This window comes from Oryzias melastigma, linkage group LG19, assembly GCF_002922805.2.
Source record: "Oryzias melastigma strain HK-1 linkage group LG19, ASM292280v2, whole genome shotgun sequence".
NCBI lineage: Eukaryota > Metazoa > Chordata > Actinopteri > Beloniformes > Adrianichthyidae > Oryzias > Oryzias melastigma.
In genome coordinates, this window is record NC_050530.1 from 7283363 (window position 1) to 7306635 (window position 23273).

The window sequence follows — 23273 nt, forward strand, 5'->3', positions numbered from 1 at the left end:
ATGGACACCATCCATACCAATGATTGGTTCATGATGGGTCAACCTGGTTAACTTGCAACGCAATGTCTAAGTGATTTGTACGTAGAGCCCAAAATGGTCGTAGACCATTGTGTAGCACCATTATGTAGTTTAAAACATGAGAGTTTTAAATGCGAAAAGCCTAAAACGTGCCTTTGCATGGACTGGACGGTCGCTACCCAATAGTAGTGAAGGTCCGCCACCTACAGTTGGAAGACGTTTGGTCCGAAATACAGACGCAGTGTATATCTAACACATTTTGCTCCTGGATTTTTCTTCAAGTGCTCTATCCAAAAGACTTGGTGTCATGTAATTACAAACAGGCACAAGAAACAATTATTTATTTTTCCTCCATGATCAATTTTTAAATGGTTGGCACTTTCGTCAATTGAAAGGGACACCATCCATATCAATGATTGGTTCATGATTGGTCAGCCTGATTAACTTGCAACGCAATGGCCACGTGATTTATACGTAGAGAACAAAAATGGTCATAGACCCTTACGTATCTGCATGTGAACATGAAAGTTTTGAACACGAAAGCCTAAAACTTGCTTTGCATAGACTGGACAGTTGCTACCTAACACTGGCGCATGTTTACCACCAACAGTTGGAAGACGTTCAGTGCGAAATAGCGACGCGGTGTAAGTCTAACAAATCTTGCTCTAGACTTTTTTCTTCTAGAGCTCTATTCCGATATACTAAAGATTTGGCGGTGTTTATTTCCGGACGGGCACATGCCACAATTATTAATTTGGGCTCCATGATCAATTTTCAAACATTTGGCACTTCCATCAGTTAAAAGGGACATGCCAATGATTGGCTCATGATTGGTATACCTGGTTAACTTGCAACATGATCTATGGTCGAAGGTCCTTGCGTAACTACGCGTGAACATGAGAGTTTTGAATGGAAAAGCCTAAAACTTGCTGAGGGTCCTGTGACCGTAAGACCTGTGATAAAAACTACTTCGGTTTTCTATAAGAACATTTGGTCAACGTTTCTTTAAAATATCATTCTACACATAAAGAAAGGAAGTTGCAGATATTTCTTTTCTAATTAACATTGAAAAAAAGTTGAAAAACCAAATGTTGAAAGGAAAATGCATGCAAAGATGTACTAACCCGTGATCATAGTTGTAGTAATCCTGTGTGTAATATTCCTGCCCGGGGTCAATGCCAGATTCCATTGATAATTCCTGCCGGATTACAAGAACACAAACACGTTTCCAGACATCTGCATTAACAGAAACATGCTGAGCTCGTGGAGTTGAGCCCAAACAGAGAGAAAAAGGGGATAGAATACCTCCGGCCTGAGGAGAGAAGGTCGGAGGAGCTGTTGTGTCTGTCAGAGGAAGACAAGAGCAAGAAGAAGAAGAAGGTGTGAGCTCCTCCTATGAGGTTTCTTCGCGTTATTCCGTTATTTAACGGGCCCAAAACACAAGGCCAAAGTAAATATATCATGGATCATAAATGGTCTTTAAAGACCATTTTAGTACTATGAAAGGCTAGTTTTTTTCTGCAGCTGTTTTGGGGCTTCTAGCTCGAACTTTTCTTCTGTGGTCTATTTTTTTTTTTTTTACTTTTACCAATTTATGACATCCAAGAATAGAACACATGCATACATGCCTTGATTGAACAAAGAAAGAAATTAAGATCAGAAAATGTAGCAGATAAAACATTTCCAATGTAATCACGACAAAAACACCATGCCACAAAAGTACAAAGTACCTCTTGTTGCCCAAATCCACGTCTACAAGATACAAAAGGAAACAAAGATTTGATTAGTTCAACATTACTGAGGAAAAACAGTTCGTAAACATAAATACTTTTATTTTTAATTGGTAATGTTATGCTTGTATAGAAAACTGTGACTTGAACAATATGTTTTCATCAAAGGGCTGTCAAAATAAGAGCACCCTATGCTAGTATTATCATTCCAGTACTGTGCATAATGTAGTTTAAAACTGATTTTAAAATCAATTCATGTCGTTTTTTAAACTCCTGTATTGTTCGGGTCAAATCTGACCCGTGTTTAAAGAAATGCACAAAAACAAAAATGAATTTAGTTTTTGTCAAAATGCATTATAATAGTCATTTGCAACACAAAAACATTTGAATCTTTTCTAAAAAAAAATCCATTACCATCTTTTGGGTTGCGGGTCAAAGTGACCCACATATGGAAACATATGGTGCATTCATTATTATTTTGAAGTGGATTGCATTCACACACTCATACTTAAATCAAATACATAGATATAAGAATGTATATCTATATTCAGGTAAGTCTGGGTTTTGGGGCTGCTTAAGTCACAACTTATGATTACGAATTACACTAAAACCAATAAAAATCAACACATTTTACCCTAAATATGATTTCAAAATAAATATAACACATTTAAAAATCCCTCTGATTAAAATAGTATCTTTTAGTTTTAGTAGATTGTGGACTGAGATTAAATACAGATTATTTTTTACCTACAATCTTCTAAGATTTCTGCTAGCACCAATGATCATTTCTGTTAATTAATACTCAACGTTGGGAGGAAAACAAAACTTCTGGAGCAAAGTAGAAGGACAGATGAAGATTCACAGTACATTAAAATAACAAGACGAAAAAAAAACAATTAATAAAACCTCCTACCGTCCATGCATTTCAAATACAAGATAAGAAAAGTACCGTGACGTGAAACCAAAGTAATGAAGATGTATGACGGGACATCTTGAGCGGACTTCTAGAGGACGCGTCCGACTGTCTGCATGCAGAGACACACAGACGATTTTCATTTCTAAAAACTCCGACAGGAACACGGCTGACACTTTTCACATCATCATGCAGCACAAAATGACAGATTGTATTTCAGAAAGACAGAATAATTGACGGTGTGGATGTAAACAAAAGCTGATAGGAATGTAATTGCTGATGGACTTGGAAGAGAACCGACAGGTTAAATGGGGGATAAATGGAAGGACTGATGTCTTGGAAGAACTTGATGGATTTCGGATGATTACATGTTAATATGAAATGATGAATGAGAGTGTGTTGAGTGTGTGCGCCCTTACAGTGTTGACAGTGTGTTCTTGTTTGTGTGTTGAAGATAAGTCTATCTGTGTGCCCTTGCTGCTCCGACAAACACATTATGAGCTCCTCTCCAGACAATAACACAGACAGATATCTAATCTGTAGCTCACACACAAACCTGCACACGTCGGACATGACACGCACACTCTCCACCTTCTCTTAGAGTCCGGATTTGACATATTATTAGGTCTTCACAAGCAGAATATGAAAAGCTACTGACATTTTACTGTGGAATTCCTGCTGCAGAGCTTCACTACACTTTGCTTTTATTGTTACTGCCTCCCACCTGTTAAGTTCTTGTGGCATTTTACACTACAATAAAAAAAACTCCTCAGTTGACACTTTTATCCTTGGAAAATTAAGCCGAAAAGAATACAATTTGCATTTGAAGCATTGTTGCATAAAACGCCTTTAATGTAAAGCTGCATGAAATGAATCACATCTTTGAAAGATTTTAATTTACCAGATTAATAAACGCAATCCTGATAACAGGAGGTTTTTGTGGATCTTAATCCGGGGTCTCAAACTCCTGGACATTTGCGGCCCACGCCTTAATATGAAAGTTCCATGTCTATTAAGCAATATCTTCTCCAAATATCTTCTCCATGTCCACCCTTCTTTAATGATAGCATTGTGATGTTTCAGCTTAGCAACAGTCGCTAACGTCGTTAGCATGACGGACACGTAGAAGATATTGCTTAGTAGTCCATAGACATGAATAAATGATGAATAAATATGTTCATTAGACATAGACAATGGACCAAAGATCTAGACAGTGGACGCAAAAACATATTTTTGGCGTGAATGGTACCCCGTACAGCCCAGCCTCAGCCAGACTCCGCCTTCAGTGGCCCCAAGGTAAACTGAGTTGGAGAACTCTGATCTTAATGTTCTCCCACGGTGCTGTTTGGTCTGGATCATTGACTATATGAGAACTGGACTTAGCGAGCGTGACATCCATCAACACATTCTCACTCCCAACGCGCCACATATTGACGTTTGGTTAGGAACCTCTCCGAGTCACTTTTTGGCATTTTGAGTGTCCCTAACTCGTCGTTTTTTTCATAAAATCAAGGTCCACAACCCTCAGGACACAGTACCGTACCTGGGATGGTCCTCAGCAACCCCAACCCTAACCCAGAACCGGAACTGGATGCAATACCAGACGTGGTACAGTTAAACAGTTAGAGCACTGGTACTGGGTTAGGGTACCGGTGTGCTTTGTGTCCTGGAACTAGACTACTTCCCTGACCTGTGATTTAATGGGAACAGACAGCATGTCAAAAAATGACGAGTTAGGGACACCCAAAACCTCAATGGAGGGGTCCTTAATCAAACGTCAATCTGTGGCGAGTGAGAATGTGTTGCACTTATAGAAACTGAATTACTTCTGGCTCTAACCAAATTAAGTCAATCCAAACGCCATTTTTAGGCAGTATATACGCCACCGTGTTGGAGTCAGACGTCTTTAGTAAGCGGTGATTGGTTCCAGTTGGTCTGGAAGTCCACACCCCCACGTCTTGAAAGCGAGCTCCTCAAAATCTATCAATCAAATGTTCAAACGTTCGACGAGAGGCCACCTATTTTTATTAAGGCATCTGATTGCCCAGTTTATAACTTTAAATTTAGAATTTGGCTTCTTGGAGCCATTGACGTGTGTCACGTTACAATTTGGCTGAGCTGTCATTTCTTGGAGCCAGTGGGGAGGAGTCAGTCCAGTTCTCATATACAGTCAATGGTCTGGGTCACAGTTTTTTCTTCTCTGTTTTTTTTTCTTTTAATGATCTAAGATGGAAAAAAAATTCAAGAGCGCCTGGTTGCAGGCCCTTGTGCTATCCCAGGCACGTTAACGTTAGGAGGGGGGTCGTCTGGAACCCACAGGACACCACACAGAATATTAGTGTTTGAGGGATACTTCAGTGTAAGGGTGGGGTCGTCTAAGGTTATAACAAAAGAACTGAAATGGAGAAAAGAGTCTGAAAGTGTCCATGAGCAGATTCAGGCTGACAGGATTACAACATCATCCACTGGTTTATTTGGATTTGAAGACGTTTTTTTCATCATCTCTGGGGCTGTCAGCAAATATCAGGGACAAACAAAGCTGTCAGTCATAGGAACACGCCCACCGACTGACAGCTCATCCCTGAGATCATTCATCAAACAAAAGTCTACACCACAGCTGTCAAACTCCAGACCTTCAGGGTCCAACATGTTCTCCAGCTAACCTGTCGCTGAAGCTCCTTATGGGGTAAACCCGATCCAGGTAATCAGATAAGGCAGGATAGCCTAAAAACGAGAGGATTCTGGCCATCCAGGTCACAGGAAACTACATACACAAAAAGTGCAAGTTTGGTCATTTTGTTGTTAAATAATTCCAATTTTTATTGTTTATTGTCTGTTTGGTGTGTTTCATACTCCTGTATGTCTTCAATCACAAGCCACCTAGTGGTAACTTTGATGAACTGACTTGTCTTTAGATATTAAAAAGCTTCAACTAGGAAGTCAAACCCCTTTTATGTCTTTTATGCTAACATTTAATTATCAAAGTTATTTTTTTACATTTTTCTGTCTGAGATCAAATTTAAAAAGAAAAAAAAACACACTTCCATCCAGATGAGATACTTAAAGAAAATACCACATTAATGGTACATTAATGACAGATTATTTTTTCTTGTTGTGAGTTTTTGTGTTTACAGTCCCATTCTTGTGTTAGAAACTCCACAGTGGGTTATATTCAGTTGCAAATCACGAACCAACACATTTACACTGACATGTTCAGCATAATTAAGATGACACCTGCCAGCATGTCCGTGTCACCACAGCCCACCTGGACACTCTCGGTCCAGACCTCCCAGCAGACCTTTCTGCTGCCCATCAGGTGGAAGCTGGTTCTGATTCTCTGCCGGATCGAGCTGTACTCTCATGACACTCAGAAACAAGTCTTCTGCATTTCAGTAAACAGAATACTTTTGAATTTTGGCGTATTTGAAAGTGAAAAAAGCTTTTATTGTTTAAACGAAATCACCTGTGACGTACGCGGGACGTCGGATCAAATGTGAGCCACACGCTGAATAACCATATTTATAAGATATAAATATAGCACACTACACAGGATTACCTCTGCAGGATTTTGCTCCCATTTTCCCCTCAAGTGAAAAAGACAGCAGATTCTGAATGCTGCAATTGTCATGAGAGCTAATGTCCCCATTTGCAAAAGCTCATGACAGGCTGAACTCAAACCTGAGGCGGTTCTTTAAAATCGGAGAAATGCTGTAAATTTACAACAAAATGTCAGGTTTCATTTGCTGTAAATGGTCAATAAACAACCTTTACTTTGTTCATTCTGATGCTTTTGTCTCAGAAATGTTCCACATTTTGACTAAACTGTAGAAATCTTATATTTTGCAACACTAGCTGCGTTTAGCAATGTCACCTAATTTTGAATACAAATGACACACAAAGTGATTGAGTTAGGCTAACATTTAGAATAAAAAAATAAAGAAAAAGAATCTGTAAAAACTTGATACAAATAAACATTTCTTTTCACTTGTCTAGATCAGGGTTCTGCAACCTGAGAATCTGGAGCCACGTCTGGCTCTTCTGCCCCTCCATTGGGACTCTCTGGTTAAAGAAAAATACTAAGATTTTAGTTTAAGAAAGTAACTGTGAAGTAAAGTTACAAAAAAGGAAAATAACATCACTCGATAATCGAGAACTAAACATGTTGACAAATTCCAGTGTTTTAAGTGTGCTTCATAACTAAAGAAATACAGTTAATTAGATGTTTTAATTCTAGAAAGTTAGATTTATGAATTTCTGGCTAAAAAGCTCCATAAATATTTATATATATATATATATATATGTGTGTGTGTGTTTTTATTGCTGACATTACACAACCTACCACTAGATTTACTTTATGGAGATGATGCAATGTAACACAGGAAGTCTTTTATTTTGAAAGGAAGTCTTGAGAACCTCTGTTAAAAGTTATAAACTGTTTCATATTTGGGGAAAAAAAATCTATTTTCTCTTAAGATTTGTTTTATTTATGCCCAAAAATAATAGTTTATTTATATTTTTCATAAAAACAACAACAACATAAATACATCTTATTTTTCTAAAGGATCTTCCTCTGATGTTCACTGGCTCCCTCTGGGTTGTGGTCAGTGAGAAATCAACCAAAATGGCTCCTTAATCGTTAAAGGTTGCAGAGTCCTGGTCTAGATGCTAACATTTGTTCTACGGAGGAAAAAAAAAAATGACAGTAGAGAATGGTCATAATAGTCTCCACAATGCATTGATTGTTTTTTTTTTTTTGCTTAAATCAGATGAACTTGTGTAATCTGACCTTCTAATTTCCAGAATTTTGTTGCACCTCAAAACAGATTTGCTTCAATTGTATTATTTGATGAATTCAGAATTGCTTTGTTTGCTTCAGAATTCTCAACAAGCTCCGCTTTTCAATAACTTTCAAAAACACGAAGTTGTTTTTTATTTATTGTCAGTTCGTACATAACCTAGAAACAAACAAAAAAACAAAAAAATCAGACGTTCACAGAACAGTGAGTGAGCAGTTACACAAAGTTAAGAACATAAATGACATACACTAATAAAAAATACTGAGGAGACCGGTAGATGTTCACAAAAATCTAAAGTTACATACAAAAGACTCACTATTGTGATCACGTTTAGATGTCCAAAGGTATAAATTCTTATAAATGTCTTATAAATTATTTACAAAAGCAACTATCAAAGGATTTATTTTAGTCCTGGTTAATCTTGTAGAAGTATGTATATAATGTTTCGTCCTGTTCTGAGAGATTTTCAACAGAACTAACCATCAAGTTTCGGTGAACACCTGTTGACCGAATTGGAAACAAAACCAATCAAACTTTTGGCACCAAGGTTTTTGCCTTCTAGTGAACTCGTTTTGTCTTTCAGACACAAAAAGATCGAGAGTCCAGACAAAGACGAGGAGCCTAAAAGACCCACAATATTTCCATTTCATCTTAATGCTATGTGTCGTCAAAGAGTTTTCAATTTATTTTTAGTACTTTTATAACCTAACTTTTAACACTAAATTATACCTGGATGTGTGGGAGTAATGCAACCTTTCTTTTCCCGCTTTCACAGTGATACTTTAAGCTAGGTCTCAAGTTTCCATCCATTCTGATCACCTTTAAGTCCCCCTGTAACCTTAGAGCAATGAGACGATCCACAATGTCCTTGAACACTCGGTCCATCTTATATGAATGTCAAATCCTGGAGGGAGTTTGACACTGATAGGGTTTTTGCTCTTGCCGTACTGCCCCCATTCCTATTGCATTCCTATGATCAACACCTTTTTTTTTTTCAAATGCACAACAAACCCAATTGCTACTGGGTTCACACCGAATGCAATTGAACAATTCACCTCCTTCGCCTCTGTTTAGATGTACCACAGATTCATTATTTGACGTTTGTCCAAAAGTGTCTTCATAAACCTGCTGATCCTACAAGTAAGAGGAGCTACCGTCAAAAGATGTATCTCTAGATTGTTGAAGAGACAGATGATGTTGAGAAACCAGATTTATTTATGTTGTAGAGCTCTACAAAAGCATCAGTAATCATGTCTGGGTTCATGAGATCATTCGTTAGATTAAAGTGAGGTCATCTGGACTCCACAAGGAGTAAAGGATTTATTATCTTCACTGGTGTCCGTAGGAAACCTGTCCACCTTTGTCATGGGAGGGATGGGTCATCTGGACCCCATCACGAGAGTTAATGACGCCTGCTTTCGGTTGTGCGTTTGTCTTTGTGACCCAGTTTGATGACTCGTTGTCCACCGTTGGTTTGAGGAGGCAATAAAGCAAGAATAAAACTAGTAAACATTTTTATTATCGTCTTGATACAAATAAGAAGTCAAGAGAACAAATGACAACAATCAGCTTCTCCTCTATGTTGGGTTTAAACTTGATCTGATCACATCCTCAAGCTGAGTTCTGGATTGGTTGACGTGGCACTGTCGCCAAGCGAAATATTGGTTGCTTAGCAGACGAGCTAATGCCAAAAGTTTTTAGCCTATTGAAGGAATGCATGATGTTGAGAAATCAGGTTTATGTATTTGGAAGTGCTATACAAAGGGCTTACCAATTAATATTTTGCTAGGGTTCACAAATTTTTAGCACCCCTTCACTGTGTCGGCCGAAAAGTGCTGAGGCCTATAGAGTCGCACCATGCTCGATGCCCAAAATACACTGCAGGACCTCTGATCCCGTCTGTACATTGACTTAACATCCACTGCAAAAGGGTGTATTCAGACTAGAAAAATGATTTGTTCACTTAATTTATTCTGGTTTGAGTCCTAAACCTTGCGTCCGTCTTCAGTCTGGGGTCTACTGGAGGCTTCTGTTCTGGACCAAAACTTGTAAACTAAACTAAAGATCTCTTCACTCATTGGCCAGCAGTTACGGGGACAGGTCAAAACTAGCAACAACAAAAAAAAAAAATAGTTGTGAAGATAATTTACTTATTCTAACGTTTTATTTCGCTGATCAATTTAAAGATATATATGAAGTCCAGGTTCAACACTTTTTACTACTACTTTGGTGGGCAATGGCATGCTGCAAGGCAGTTACTGAGGACACTACGGCTACGAAGTATTCTTATAAAGTGTTTGTGACATATAGATTGTTGGGAAAACAGAGTAAGAAGCAATGTATATCACTTTAAAAGTTATTTTACTGAGCCTGCATTCATCCGACCACAATTTAATGAGTTGCTGTTGCATCGTTGCATCCAGTTGTTCCGCTCCCAGTCCGGACCGTATTCAGACTGAAGAATTTGAGGGAACCAAAGCTCAGTCCAAACCAAGATCACCTCAAAAGATGGATTGCCCCGGTCCAGGGTTCATTAGCACATATTCAGACTTTGTTCCTGATTATCGGGGGCAACAAACTAGTTCACTTTAAGTGGACCAAATGTGTCCAGTCTGAATACGCCCTAAGTTTTCATTCTTTTTTCCACAGAAACTTTTTGTTCATGCAAGAAAAAATAATTTTGTCTAAAGTTTTTCAATGGAAGTACTGTATAATCTTAGTTACGAAAATGTCTGAGTGACTAATTATTTTCTTGAAATTAGAATTATTGATAAAACTTTCTTTTCTTACCCTGTTGGCCTTTTTTTTTGCTTATTTAAAGAAAATCAGCTGATGGGGTCAGAATTTTGTTTTTATTTCTAAGATGCCTGTTTTTGTGGTGTTCAAACCAGACGCCTATGCCGCACAAATCCTGTTTGGTGTGAACGCTGTTTAAAGAGGAGCCAAATGCACCTGTTTCAGCAGTTTGGAGGGGGGGCAGGGTCAAATACATCAAAGAGGTGACTGAACCTCCCCATTCAAAAACAGATTTCACACTTATCATTACTTTGATTGCAGAAGAAGCTCAGAGTTGCTTATGAAGAATCCTAAAAATGGTACAGTTCACCCTCCTGCCAATGACACTTTTACATAAAAAAACACAACATGTACCGTATATGTGAAAAGATTGTCTAACTATTCAAAGCACATAAAAAAATCCATATATATAAAAAGTAGATGTTAGTAACAGCAGAAGTTCAGTTAAGTCCAGGTTTACAAAATTAAACATTGCTGTTTATTTATATGTTTTCCTATTTACATCCATTAATATGTTAATAACAGTTCAATCTCAGCTTTTCATGTCTGGAGCAATATCAATACAGATGCTGATACTTGGAGGTTTTAGCTTTTTACTCATTTTAATGAGATTTTTTTTGTCTAGAAAATTAATGTAAAGGCTAACCAAAGCCTAAATCAACTTTTTTGGTTATTGACTTCTATAAATTGGGCTTTAAAAGTGCTGTCTGTTGGTCATTGCCACATTTTTGACGAATTATTATAAAATAGTTTAATTTTTAAAAATACAGTCAGAAACCGTCAGTGTGCTGCCCCCCTACAGGTTGAATTGAGGTATTGCAGTTGAATTTTGTGATTGGTTAAACCATCTCCCACCTCAGCTCCAGTAATGATAACAGTCCTGCCCCTAAGCCCCTCCCCTCTGACTGGATTTTCACATTTCGGCTGTGGGCGGAGTCAGCCTCCAACGTGCTGGTTTGGTTACCCTTTAAAATGACTAAAATTCTGAAATGTGTCCAGTCGTTCCAACAGTTCCGTTCTTCTTTGAGTCTCCTGGTCAATCATTGAAGAATAAGAAATCCTGTTTCCTTTTTCTCAGTTTGCTGATCTGAGTTCCTTTTCTTTAGTAGAAAACAGTCAATCTTTGAGATTGTTGCTCCTCTGAGGAAAGCAGAAGCTAAAGCAGCGTGGACTGAGAGGGGAATCGTTTCTCAAGCTCCTCCACAATGGAGTTCATATTGGGCTTTGGGGTCTGCTGGGGCGGAAGATCCTCTCCTTCCCCCGCACCTCCTCCTGGGACTTCCTCTCCTCCCCCGACCGCTAGTGCGTCCAGGGAGTCGAGGGAATCCAGCGAATCCACGGATGCCCGGCTCTTCATGACCCTCTTGAGCGGAATCTGCTTCTGGTCGATCTGGCTGAACATGTTGGCCACGGACTTCTCGATCTCTGCAATGTTCTGGATGTTCTTCAGGATTCCCTTCAGCTCTTTGCGGGGCGGCTCGGCCTCCACGATCAGGGGCGGGGGCGGCGGCCGGAGGGACACCGGGCGCAGAGCCGGCACCTCTGACAGCGATGGCAGAACGAACGTGGACGGGCGCAGGAGAGAGGGAGACACGGGAGGGGGGAGGGGCGGAGGAGGAGGAGGAGGGGGAAGAGGAGGAGGAGGAGGGGGAGGTGCCACCTCTCCGTTGCTAGTCTGGGGTGAGGAGCCGGGGGGAGGGGACGGAGGTTGGGGTGACGGTGAAGGAGGTGGAGGAGGAGCAGCAGTTGGAGGTGGAGGTAATGGAGGCGGTGGAGGAGGTGTGGAAGGAGGATCAGGGATAACTTCTAAGTGGACCTGGATTCTTTCTTCAGAATTCCCGGTTAGGCTTGCTCCGAAGCGCCGCAACACTGGAGGAGTGGGTTTGTGGTTGGGTGGAGGCGTTCCTCCGTCGCTTTGAGTGATGATGATACAAGGAGGTCCATCAAGATTTTGAGGAGGTTGGATGTTGTGGGTGGGGCTATGTCTGACGTGCTGGGGAGTCTCTGGAAGCATGGAGAGAAGGATGTCCGGAGATAAAGAACCTCGGGAATCTCGGTTCTGCCGTTGCCTCATCTCCTGAAGAGCCTGCTGCTCGAACTGCCTCGCCTGCTCCTTCACCGTCAGCTTCGGTTCCAGGCTCGGACTCCCCATCAAATCGGAGTCCAGTCCATGGTCAAAACCTGAATCCAGTCCGGCGTCTTTGCTCTCCTTGAGTTCCGCCTTCAGGAGCTCCAGCTCCCACTGCACGGGATCCATCACCACTTGCCTTCTCAAGGCATCATACATCTCTCTACGATGGAGTCTGGATGGGAGGGTCCAGCTGTGGCCCACCCCCGACCCCCATCCACCGTCATTGCTGCCGATTCCCCCAAACCCCAAATCGCATGCAGGCGAGCCCAGCCTCAACCAGGCCTCCCGAAGCCCAGTCTTAGATGGACTGAAATTCCCGAGTAGGTCTTTTCTCCTGTGACTCCCAAGAGCCTCCGGACTACTCAGAGCACCATCTTCATGGTAGATGGGGTTTTTGGTCGTTCGGGGGTTTTCATCTGAGAGAAAAGTGATGTTGGATTCGGACTTGGGGAGTTTGTTGAGAACTCCTCCGTTGGCAACGCACTGTCGGTGCGCAGCGATCGCCCGCGTGGCGAAATCGGAGATCAAACGCTGGCGATCACTTTCATCCAAACTACCGAGACTCCCGCTGCTCCCACCTCCGTGGTTTGACCGGCTGATGTGTGGATGAAAGGGGCAGAAGATGGAAAAGAAGATGGGGAAAAAAAAGAATTACAGATGAAATGTGAAGGAGGAAGGAAGAGGAAATGTGTAATTATGTTAATCAAGTCTTGATGAAATGGAAAGGGGAGGATGGAGGAAATGTAAATTAAAAAAAAAAGGATGGAGAAGTTGGACAAAGGGTGGATCAGCAGCAAAAACACATTTTGGAATAGGAGGTTCATGAATATGTGAAGCTACGTTCACACCACTCTCGATAAATACCGTTCAAGCAACCATTTCCAATGAAAATTGTAGGCCAACGCAGGTAAATGGTAAATTGGCAAGAGCCTGGCGATACTTATTGCGATCTCCGACTCACGATACAATATATATCGCGATATATCCCAAGACTATACCAGAACAATTTTCACAATTTTTTAAAGTATAATTAAAAAAAATAATTCATTGTAATAAAATGGTCAAATTCATTTTATCCAATGATCGTAATGCTAAGCACTGCAACTGTATCTCATATACAAGTTTCTTTTACCCAAGCACGTGCGTAAATGGTCATTGGCATATTCTTATATAGTAGGGGTATTGGAAAGAGCCTGGTGATATGATACGTATCGCGATACCCAGCCCACAATGTAATATGTATCCCGATACATCCTCTACATCACGGTCGACCAAATGCGTGTTTTGGACATCCACGTTCAAAACTCTGCTGTTCTCCGGTGTCACCACCCACATGTTTAAGACCTTTTTCATATTCTACGTACAAAAATGTGGCCATTGAACGCGTGTTGAAACAAATGTGGTAGGAACTTGTGGATGGTGTTCCTATTAATTTCACGCAAGTGCCAACTGCTTAAAAACTGATAACGGAGGAGAAATTAATGATTTAGCCCTCAAAACGGAGAGATATAAAAAAATTGTGCCTTAAAATTCAGACGTCACTCTCTTACGTCATCAACTGTCGCCGGTCATCTACGTTATGCTTTTCCGTCGACCTGGCTCGCCCTACCGGCAGAGGGATACAGAACTCCAAGCCCGTTCGCTCTACTCTTAAATAAACTATTTCTGACACCCCTTTCACTCCAAATGCCCCTACAATTGGAGGGGAAGAATTCGGATTCGGTCCAAGTCTTTCGGAATATAGCGGTTAAAGAAAAAGTTTGAAGTAAGATTAACAAAATTTGCACCACTTTGACTTTTTGCATCAAACCTCTTCCAACTTTGGACCTTTCCAAGCCTTCTCCAACATGTAAACAGTAGCAAAAAGAAGCTTGTGAAACCTCAGATGTCACATTCCCGGTGTGAACGTACCTTCTAGAAGAAAAGCGAGGGCACTAACGGTGCTGAGTGGAAATTGATTTCAGGTCTACACCGGGACTCTACGGTATAATTGTAAGGAAGGGATGCACCAGTTTGTGTCACAAAAATCTCAGAGTGATTATATGAAATCAATGAAGTGAAGTGCTTTTTTGTCCGTGACACCTCCAGGTACTTCCACATACACAGATGATCCACCAGTGATTTTAGATTCTATCTACAACCACTAAACTCACAATCAACGGCTAAACTACTAAAAAAAATGTATAATCAGGCATAGTGGTGCCAGTGTTTTTCACACTTACTTTTGCCTGTCGGCCATGCATACAAATGTCAGGATGGGAAGAAAAAGGGAAAAAAGATAAAAATGATGAGCTGATTAGAAAGAATAATGTGAAACTAATCAGAGAATAAAGGTCAGCTTTAGCTAGCTGTGAATGGGAACAAAGCTGCTGCTTCTATAAAGACTTTCCAGCCCTTCTCTTTCAAACATTTATGGAGCCACAAAAGAAAACACTTCAGTTTGACCAGATGTGTCGGATAAAACCAGCTAGAAAATACCTCAGCACCTAAAAGCCCCACGTGCTTTATTGTGCCGCAAAAAGCTGCTCAACAAACAACTTAACTGCCTCTTTGTTGTTGTGGAAAATGACTTTGTAAGTAAATGCAGGAAAATGCTGGGAAACGTTGACAAAAACCTCAAAGAACAATATCCTTTTGGTTTGAATAAAATGTTTTGACAAGATCATTACGTTCCAATGAATAAACTTCCGTTAGACTAGAATTGAGGTGGCTGTAGTAAAAATCTAGATATTGTAATGCATTTTATTATGTTTTTTTTTTACCAAAAACAAACCACATTTATCTTCAATAATGTTTTAGAAATATAATAATCTATCAAATCAAAGCAAAACAAAATAATCTATTATATTCAGATAATTAAAACATTATACTGGATTAAAAAACAAACAAATTAGTTTAATTAATTTAATGAGAATGCAATTGGAAAAGTGTAGAAAGAAAAGACCAAATTTTTATAGACTGTAGAAGGAAACAAAAATATTACAAAAAGTATTTTAGTCTCGTTTAGATTTTTTTCAAATAAAAAAAATATATAATTTATATATTGACAAAAAATGTCCAATTTGTTAATTTTACATTTTTATAAGAAAGTTGACACAACTTATTTATTAACTGAGCTCCATTAGTGTGTATGAGGCTACTAATAAAGAAAATCTAAACTTTCTTAAAGTCTAAGTATCGCTTTAAAAAATAAAACTTTTTTTTTTATAATTATTGACTCAATGAAAAATCACATGGGTCAAATTTGGTCATTTTTTTCTACTTTTGAAACATTTTTAAATATAATTTTATTTTATTGTGCATATTTTCATTTTTTTAATTATTATTTTACATTTTTTTTGGCTGTTGTTTATTGCTGCTTCCTAGAATATACAAAAAATAAAAATTGTAATATAATAAATTTAAAATTAAATTTTATGAAATTGAATGACATTAAATTAAATTTATGAAATTAAGTGAAAATGTAAAAAAAAAACTTTTAATTAAATTACATTTAAAATTAAAATCAAAATGAAAAATTAAACATTTACATTTTAATTAAACATTTAAAATGCCATTAAATTAAATTCATGAAATTGAGTGAAAATGTAAAAAAAAAACTTTGAATTAAATTACATTTAAAATTAAAATCAAAATGAAAAATTAAACATTTAAATTTTAATTAAACATTTTAAATTAAATTAAATGATCTATAATAGTCCAGAAAAAATTGCACTTTGGTTTTTTAGGGTTATTTCAGGTAGTTAAAAACAAAAACAAACCACTTCTGCTCCAAACTTCTTCATTTAGCATCCATATGATGATAATAATTGTGTTTTTTTTTTAATTTCTTAATATAGCTGGAAATTAATTTGGGTCTCAAGGGTTAAAAGCAGTTTTTTTAATACATTTTAAGAGATAAATGTATCCAGTTGACTTTTTACATTTCCTAAGTCACTTTATGCAGACGCAGGTCACTTTTATTCAGAAACTTCCCTCAGACCAGCTCTATTTCACAGCATATTGTCTAACTCAGATGTTACACTCCAGTGCTTCTAAAATCAGATTTTTTAGGTCACAGCAGAGCTAACATAAAACCCATTATTAATAAATAATGTGTCGGTATATGTAGCCGTTAAAAACATGCTTCATTTAATGTGCTGCCAATAAGAAGTTAGGGGAATGCTTAATTTTCCACAGGTAATTAAAAACAGGCATTAAAACCTAACTTTGTCAAGAGAACAGCCAGCGGCCATAAAAACGGAGCCTGGAAACGTGTCTACAGAGCACTTTGATAATGAACCTTAGCTCTCAATCTGCTAACTTTTGCATTTTGTAAGATTTTATGAGCTTTTAGGGATTTCGTCCCTACAAAATGCTAGTAATACGCAAGTATTTTCACAAGAACTGTCTGTTTTTATTTCAAAATCCCTAAAAAGAATTCATTTTTGCCCAGGGTTGTCTCTATAAACTAAGGGCTATATTTATTTTAATTATCTCATATCCGAGTTAATTTCCACACACATTTTTCAGAGCCTGCGCACACGCTCTTCTGTCATTGGGATGTAGTTCCTACTATCTTGCATATGAAGTGCTATCATGTTAATGGAAATGAAGAGGCATATCAAGGACAGACAGGAAAGCAGTGATGCATGTAATGCTGATAAAAAATCCTCTCCACTTCTTCTTAACGCTCCAGTTAGTCCCTCATTAAATCGATAAATAATAAGTTAGATAATTCTAGGATTATTCAAGCAGGAGACTCATTCTGTCTGTCTTCAGTGGAAATAGGGGTTTGACAGGATAAAAAGATACAAAGAAAACAATTTAAAGAGATAAACACAATCTTAGAAATAAAACAAAATATTAATTTCATTATCAAAAAGCTTATAAGTGCTGTCAAGATAATGAAACAAGCATTCATAAAAGCAGAGACTCAAATTAATGTTTTATTTCACTAAAAGCTTTGGGTTAATCCATTTAAACATTCATATTTTATTTAATCCACACATTTCTGAGACTACCATCTCATTATATGATCCAAACTTTCCGTAAAAAACCATTGAATATAATTTGGTCCATGTTTTCTGCCCTGTAGTTCATCATCAGTCCACTAGGGGTAGTATAAAGGGCTTTTCCTGATTATTTCAAGATGGCTGCCTCCAGGAAATCTTTTGGCGGGAAAAGATTTTGCTAATTTTTTAGAACCTTATGGTGACAATAACACATCTATTGTTGTCCATTTCTTTAAATGACTAGTTGCTGTAGTAAAAGAATACAAAATATATTGATAAATGATTATTTATAATACATTTACAGTATGTTAAAAATGTGAGGATCAAATTGGCTAAATAAGGTACTTTTTTCCTGAACAAAATTTCAATAATTTTGCATCTTAACTAACATTGTTGTGAGCAAAAACTTAACAAATAAACCAACTTTTTTTACAATTAATAATATATATATATATATATAATACGATATATCCCATAGAAAATATATATATTGCAAAATTACTTTTGTGGATTTTATATAAGGGTTTTAAAAAACACCTTTATTCCCCCAAAATGGAATCTTAGGTCAATTTATTGATGTATAGGGCTTTACAAGGTTATAAAGAGGAATCCTAAAAATCCTGAAAAATATTTTTAGGTGAGCTACCTTCTTTCTTTTTAAAAGAAATGTAAAATATATATACCACAAATCAAACTCAATCAAAATTTTATGTTCTTAACATGAAATTACAGTTTTGTTTAATCATTACTGCCTTTAGAAAATATAATCTTTTTATAATTCTTTTAACATGCCCCTAAAACTATGCCAATCAGTGTTGGAATTTATATTGAAATAAATCCAGAAACAAGAATGATATCAGCATTTTTTTTTCCAAATTAGGGAGATGAAATGACTCCCAAAGCAGCAACGCGGCCAATGTTTAAAGTTCAGCAGCTTTTAAAGTGTGATCTAATGTCTCCGCTTCGCCTCATTAACGTAAATGGCGCTTTAACGCTTCACTCACATGGCGTTGTCTCCCAGTTCCTCGTACAAGTTGTTGGCAGCTCCTCCCCCAGGTTTACCTGTTGGCAGGGCCATCTGGATACGGGCTGTTTTGGCACACTCTGCTTGGCGCCTGTTGATGCCATAAAAAAGAAGCAAACACTTAAAAAAATGGTTACAAAAAGATGTGGCAAAATGTGTGGAAAAATCCAACAGGGAACCGACGAGTTTTATTTTGTTCAATACAAGATCAAAATCTGACGGAAAGCTTTGAAATAGTGTGTAATCGTTACTCTTCATCTCCCACTTTTAGAATTTTCTTCATAAAAAAATAGTTTGATTTTTCTTTTTTTGTTTTTTTGGGTCAGCTTTGATTTGTTTTTACCAAACGGTACTCTGTGTCCGCAACTTTATTCATTAAAAAATGAATAACAAGCCAAAAATGTAAAAGAAAAAATAGAATAATCTCTCATCAACAGAATAACCACAATTTCTGTTGAGTTCTTGTAATTTAGTTTCTCCTACTTCCTGTGTAGAATTGATCAACTTTGCAAAAACTTTTATTAGCAATATTGAAACAACTTGTTCTTTACAGGAAAAAAAAAACTTGATGTATTTGGACTTTCTTGTATTCTTTCTGGTTTTCCTGTACATTTTATTACCCTGAAATGTTTTTTATCTGTCATTTTTAGGTTTATTGATTATCGCCTTTAATTTTAAGTCATTTAAATGAATGAAAAAGTCGACATCGGGGGGGTGTCAAACTCAATCGCACGAGGGGCCAAAATCCAAAACACAAATTAGGTTGCGGGCCGAACAGGATAAACTTTTATTAAACACTCTAAATTTGTAAACCTTTAAAACCAAAACTTTTTAACATAATTATGAGCTAAATCTATAGCATTACCTGCGATAATGCTAGTGTGAATACTGTAAGCTGAATTTGTCCGCTGAACATGCTGAAATTGATAGCTAGCTAAAATTTTAGCTAAATGCCAAATTAGCCCCCAAAAAAAAATAAAACCTTAGGTTAGCCAAAACAGCTAGCATGTAGCTGAAATATTAGCTAAACTTCAAAATATCCTAAAACACTGAAAAAAACCTAAATTAGCCAAAACAGTTAGCATGTAGCTAAAATATTGGCTGAACTCCAAAATAGCCCCCCAAAAATATTAGGAAATGCCAAAATAGACCAAAAATCTAGCAGAATGTCCATTTTCTGTCTTTGCTAATGTGAAGTGGTTTCGTTTGTGCAACATTTTGCTACTTAAATAAAGTAAAATGTTGCACAACATTTTTTCTGAATCCATTGGATCCAACAAACAAAGAGTTATGATACGTCAAAGAGTGTGTGCTATTTAGGTGGCGACATTTCTGGTGTCAAAGGGTTCATTTTTTTGACAATTGTCAATTAGCGTCTTGCTAATCTTGGGTTAGCATCCTGCTAACAGGTACGTATGCATTATTGATCACCACTGCAGTACTTATTGTCACAGGTAGTGATGTGTTAAGTTTAAGGCATAATTCTCCAAAGTGTTCTCAAATTTTGAGGACGTTTACGCTGCCATGCTAACAGCAGAGCGAACCGAAACAGATGTGCAGAGTGGTGGTATGCTAACTAGCACACAAATGCACGGCGACTGAGCTGAAGAACATGCAGTACGACTAAATGTTGTAAACAAAGAGCTAAAGAACTACTTTACAGACTGAATTTTCTTTCCAATAATTCAGTCTACCTTATTTTTCTATCATCTATCCATCTTTCAAACCTCCTGAACCCCTTTTAGGGTTGCTGGAGCCTATCCCAGCTTCGGTCCATCACCAAGCCACACAATATTAACACTAAACTTAAAACCAGCTGTTATAGTTTTTAATTGATTTACTTCTATATTTAAGAGTCATCAGGCTAATGCAGCTTGAAACTTGTCCAAATCTGTTGTATTTTCAAAGTTTTGGGTTACTTGAATTCTTCAGAACTGGAGGCCTTTCAGCTGCAGTGTGAGATGTTAGCACATAATATCATAACGAGTCAAACAGAACCAGAAACTGATTTTAGCCATTAAAATGAGATTTGACAGTTTATAAATGAGTTTTTTTCTTTCAAATTATACAAATTCTAATTGGCACAGTCGTGATTTGACTAAACTGTCTCATGCAAACAGGAACAAAAAGCTTCCGCCTGACCCTTTCCCCTTTCACTTTCACTTTTGTTTGATTGTCCTCTCCTTTTCAACGCCTCCCGTGTTTGATTGTACAGCAAGAGTCAACAGATGAATCACAGTGAAAGGTGTTTAACAACAATCCCGCTCATATTTAGTCTGGAGTGTGTGACGGGTACTCACTCTTTGAATCTTGCGGCGACAAGAGAACGCAGCAGATGAGACAGAGAAGGATTTGTGGTTACTTCAAGCCTTTTTGTGCAAAAAGAACACACTTTCTCTTCATTAAAGTCATTTAGCAACACACAGCAGTGGATATGTTTGCCTCTTAGGTCAAATCTCCCTGTTAGTTTTTAGCAGGGAATTCTTCAAAATGCTTAAATTCAGTTTAAATCTGCAGCAGCTCCACAAAGTCGGTGCCTTTTAAATTAAGGAACTAGCAATGTATGTGTGAGATTGATTTAGAGAAGGCTGAGATGATGATAAACAAGCTAGCATGTGATCAGCTCAAAGTTTAGGCAGTTTCACTTAATTATTTCATAGTGAATTTAGGTTCATTTTTACTTTTTCTGGTTCAGTTTTGTCCCAAAATAGAAAATAATTGGTGCTTGTGTTATTAAAAAAAATCTCAAAATCTCAAAATGTTCTAAAGAACTGAGGTTAAACCCTAAATGGGAACACAATCACAAAAATAAAACCATGTTTTCCATGTATTCTATTAACTAAACCTCAAACCCGTCCCTGCTTGGACAATAATTGGCATTGAGGTTGTTCTGCTATTACTTTTACTTTACTTGAATTACTTAAATTTGTTAATCAGCGGCTGCAGATTTAATAGGAACTATTTTTTAATTGAAATATGATTATAAACACGTGCTGTTTGTACTTACTGTCTGTAGGTGATAATGACGATCAGAATGGCGGGAACACAACAAATAATGATGATGACCGCCAGCGCCAGCAGCGCTCCCTCCGTGTAGCCCACAGACTGCACGGCTTTCTTCACGCTGGTCACTAACTCAGGAGTTCGGATTTCCAGGATTCGCCCACCAGGAGGAAGTAAAGGCTGGAATTCTTTGTTGATGTCCAGAAGCTTTCCATCCAGGAACCTTGGAATGTCGAGAACAAAAGAAATGAGAGCAAAACGGAAGTTTGCGGCGATGAAGTAAATGATTTTCCGCCCTATAGGGAGACTGGATTATAACACACCGTCCATGAATGGTCTAATGTTGAACTTTTGTTATATATAAGGTACATTAAGTGAGAAAAAAGTTTGTCAGACTTTTTAAATTGTACAGTAATTCTAGAAGTTGTAAAAGGCTACATGTTAGCCACGTTAGCATGTTCACAATACCTGAAACTCCCAACCTCGTTTGCAACACCTTAAAAAAACAAGACTGATGACGGTAAAAAATAATGTTACTGAGGCTATGCTAACTCTAAAAACACAATCTCACACTGCTACATGTTAGCCATGTTAGTGTATTTGTAATAACACCGAACCTTGTTTCCTGTTAGAAAAACAGACAAATATCACAAAAACGAACATTACTGTGACTATGCTAACTCTCAACCTTGTTAGTAACATGAAAAATCCCACTGTCACTGCTACATGTTAGCCCCGTTAGCGTATTTACATCAACAATTATCTTGTTTCTTCATTACTCATAGAAAAACAGACAGGTACTGTTAAAACAAACGTCACTGCGACTATGCTAACCCTCAACACAATCTCATACTGCTACATGTTAGCCGTGTTAGCGTATTTACAACAACACAGAACCTTGTTTCTTCATTACTCATTGCTAAAACAAACGTTACTGTGACTATGCTAACTCTCAACCTTATTAGTAAGACATGGAAAAAAAAATATTCTGTCACAGCTACACATTAACCATGTTAGCATATTTACAGTGACACCCAACCTTGGTTGCAAAGCATTGAAAACAGACTACATCTAAAACAAACGTCACCGTGACTACACCATCTCCAAACCTTGTTATTTACATGTTAAAAAAAAAAAAAAGAAAAAAGAAAAACACAGTCCAACAAGTTACATGTTAACTATGTTAGCGTATTCAAAATGACACTCAAGCTTGTTTGCAACACCTAAAAAAACTGACCGATGCTGCTAAAACACAGAACCTCACACTGCTACCGCGTTAGCATATTTGCACCGACACCCAACCTTGTTTTTTGTAACTGGTAGAAAAACAGACTGTTAAGATACTGTTTGCGACACATAAAAAAACAAACTAATACAGCTAAAACTACGTTACTGTGACTATGCTAACTCTCAACCTTGTTAGTAACAGGAAAAAAAATAATCACACTATGCTACATGTTAGCCTTGCTAGCGTATTTGCAATTATAACCGGTCTTGTTTGCTTGTAACTCATAAAAGACTGAAAATTAACTCTACTTTGACTATGCTAACACCCAACCTCGTTAGTAACACACAAAAAAACAGTTTGACGGTGCTACACATTAGCTGCGTTAACGCACTTGCAATAACAGCAAACTTTGTTTGCTCATAACTCATAAAAATCTCCTAAAACTGCTAAAATTACGCTACTATGACTAAGCTAACAAGTAAGTAACAAGTAAAAATCCTGGTCCGACACCGCTACATGTTAGCTACATTATCCTATCTACAAAACACCCAGCTTTGTTTGCTCATAACTCCTAAATACAACAGACTGATATTTTGAGTACTGTGTACTTCTAAAACTCGCTTTGACAAAAGTACACAAC

At 37.7% G+C, this 23273-nt stretch overlaps 1 protein-coding gene across 6 annotated transcripts in view; it reads right to left on the bottom strand.

Annotated features, from left to right (window-relative positions):
- LOC112154115 (protocadherin-15) overlaps nucleotides 1–23273 on the bottom strand; it is a 272438-nt gene that overhangs the window by 10216 nt on the left and 238949 nt on the right. For 4 of the 6 annotated variants that reach the window (XR_002920601.2, XM_024284766.2, XM_036217103.1 and 1 more), the window contains 5 exons: nucleotides 20703–20711; nucleotides 18383–18493; nucleotides 1749–1770; nucleotides 1324–1362; nucleotides 1143–1216 (listed from right to left, as the gene is read on the bottom strand). Coding sequence is in view for 4 of the 6 variants with exons in the window: in XM_024284766.2 (XP_024140534.1) it covers nucleotides 1143–1216; nucleotides 1324–1362; nucleotides 1749–1770; nucleotides 18383–18493; nucleotides 20703–20711 (255 nt within the window). In the remaining 2 variants the exon portion in view is untranslated. The remainder of the gene's footprint in view (nucleotides 1–1142; nucleotides 1217–1323; nucleotides 1363–1748; nucleotides 1771–18382; nucleotides 18494–20702; nucleotides 20712–23273) is intronic. The other 2 variants (XR_004949742.1, XM_036217104.1) reach the window with 1 other exon arrangement.